Source organism: Alligator sinensis, unplaced genomic scaffold (genome assembly GCF_000455745.1).
Source record: "Alligator sinensis unplaced genomic scaffold, ASM45574v1 scaffold1343_1, whole genome shotgun sequence".
Lineage (NCBI taxonomy): Eukaryota > Metazoa > Chordata > Crocodylia > Alligatoridae > Alligator > Alligator sinensis.
In genome coordinates, this window is record NW_005842810.1 from 201,660 (window position 1) to 203,478 (window position 1,819).

The 1,819-nt window shown below is 52.3% G+C and overlaps 1 protein-coding gene across 3 annotated transcripts in view; it reads left to right on the forward strand.

The window, feature by feature from the left end:
• The first annotated feature begins 11 nt into the window (after nt 1-11).
• MCM9 (minichromosome maintenance 9 homologous recombination repair factor) overlaps nt 12-1,819 on the forward strand; it is a 60,757-nt gene continuing 58,949 nt past the window's right edge. For all 3 annotated transcript variants that reach the window (XM_006035163.3, XM_025191331.1, XM_006035164.3), the window contains exon 1: nt 12-472. In XM_006035163.3, coding sequence (XP_006035225.1) covers nt 369-472 — 104 coding nt within the window. In that variant the 5' untranslated portion in view covers nt 12-368. The remainder of the gene's footprint in view (nt 473-1,819) is intronic.

Consider the following 1,819-nt stretch of genomic DNA (forward strand, 5'->3'; position numbering starts at 1 on the left):
CAGCCCCGGGCCGGTGAAGCCGCGGGAGCTCGCACGGGGCGGGGCCTGGGGCTCCTGCAGTGCTCCCGCCTCCTCCGGCAGCGCTGGTCGCTGCGCTGAGCGCCCGAGCGAGCCCGGCCCCGAGCACCAGGAAGCGCTGGGCCGCCTGAAGCACGGGGGGTGGGGCATAGTTGTCAGGTCCGAAATAGGAAATAATCCTCTTGGAAGCTCAAAATGATGATATCGGAAGCTCAACGCGGTCGTATTTCCTGAAAAGCTACGTGCATAAGCATGCCGCTAAGTATGCAAATAAGTCTTCTTGTGGACTTGCTCTTGCTCACCCTAACTCTCAGTGAGCGAGCGAGCGAGCGAGCACGGGGTCGTCACAGATGAACCAGGTCTTTGGAGGCAAGCAGTCTGAAGAAGGTCCCGATAGCAAACCCAGAAGTCTTGCCTGGCAGAGGAAGCACCGCGCGTCTGAAGGCAGTTTTCCGTAAGCGTTCCCGGGGATAACTTCATCTGGTGCGGTTTAGTACCCGCTGAGGTGTTGGGGCTTCAAGCCCACAGTGTGGAAATGGGAGGCTCCGCCCTAGCTTGCTCCTGGGCCATATGGCTGAGGGCAGGTGAAACTTGGGGGCATCCGAACCACAAACCTCCAGGCTTGGGCCTGCACATAGGATGCTTGCCAAAAGACTTGGGAAATACCCTGAACCCCTGGAGGGGGTGGAGGATGTTTGCCACTTGTGGGGTCACTTATGATTCTGGACTGACTCACAGATTTGGACTTGATTTGGCTGATTTGGCTTGGAACATGACAAATGAATTTAAACAAAACAACACAAAACAACCCCCACCTCCCAAAAATCAGTTCAGGCTCCCTGTGAGTGACTTGGGTTGTTTTGGGGTTTTTTGCATGTGCAACATCAGTTAGCTGCCTCAAAAATTATTGTATGTTTTGAACACTTTTACTGTTATTGATCGTACATTGCACAGGGGTTGAAATGATGGTACAAATATTATCACTATCATGTACCTGGAGACACGGGTGCTCAGCTTGGCCCCAGGTGGGGTCGGCCTGACTGACCTGTGGGGTGGTGGGGTCACCATGAAGTGCTGTTGTGCCAGAAGCAATCGGAGATGCACTAGCCTTCAGGACCATCGGAAGCATCACCTGCCATTCCCATCCCATTCCCTGGCGTAGCTTTTATGACCCCCATATACTTCCCTGGCATGGGAAATACTCTGACCGAGGTAATGCAATTAAAATGGCACTGTGTAGTGGAGGGTGCACCCTTGTCTGCTTGGGGACAGGACTCCCTACAAGAGCTTCATAGTTAACTTCCCAGTCACCAGCTTCCAGCAAGAGAATCTCAGCTACACTCCAACTTTATGGAAATGGGAGATTCCTCCCTAGCCTGCTCCTGCAGCTGAGCACAACCTGGGGGCATCCGAACCCTAAGCCTCGGGGCTTCGGCTTGCACATAGGATGCTTGCCAAAATATTTGGAAGTATCTGAAGCTCCAGGCTGAAGGGTCTGGAGTCAAGGATACTTGCTGGTAGTAGGGGCACATACGGTTCTTGAAGGATTCAAAGGATTTGGAACTTATCTGGCTAATTTGACCAGGGACACAAAAAAAAATTATTAAAAAAAAAAAGAAAAAAAGCTTTTATGACCCCCAGTTGGTGAACTGCTTCCTTTTTCCTCTCTCCTCCCCACCTGGCCTCTCCCAGCAGTGCTCCCATCCTGTCTCCTTCCCCCATCCCTACCCTGCATATAATAATCACAGCTTTCTATTCAGCAGCTCTGCCTCCTGCCTTCTCTCACATCTTCAGGCAAGTT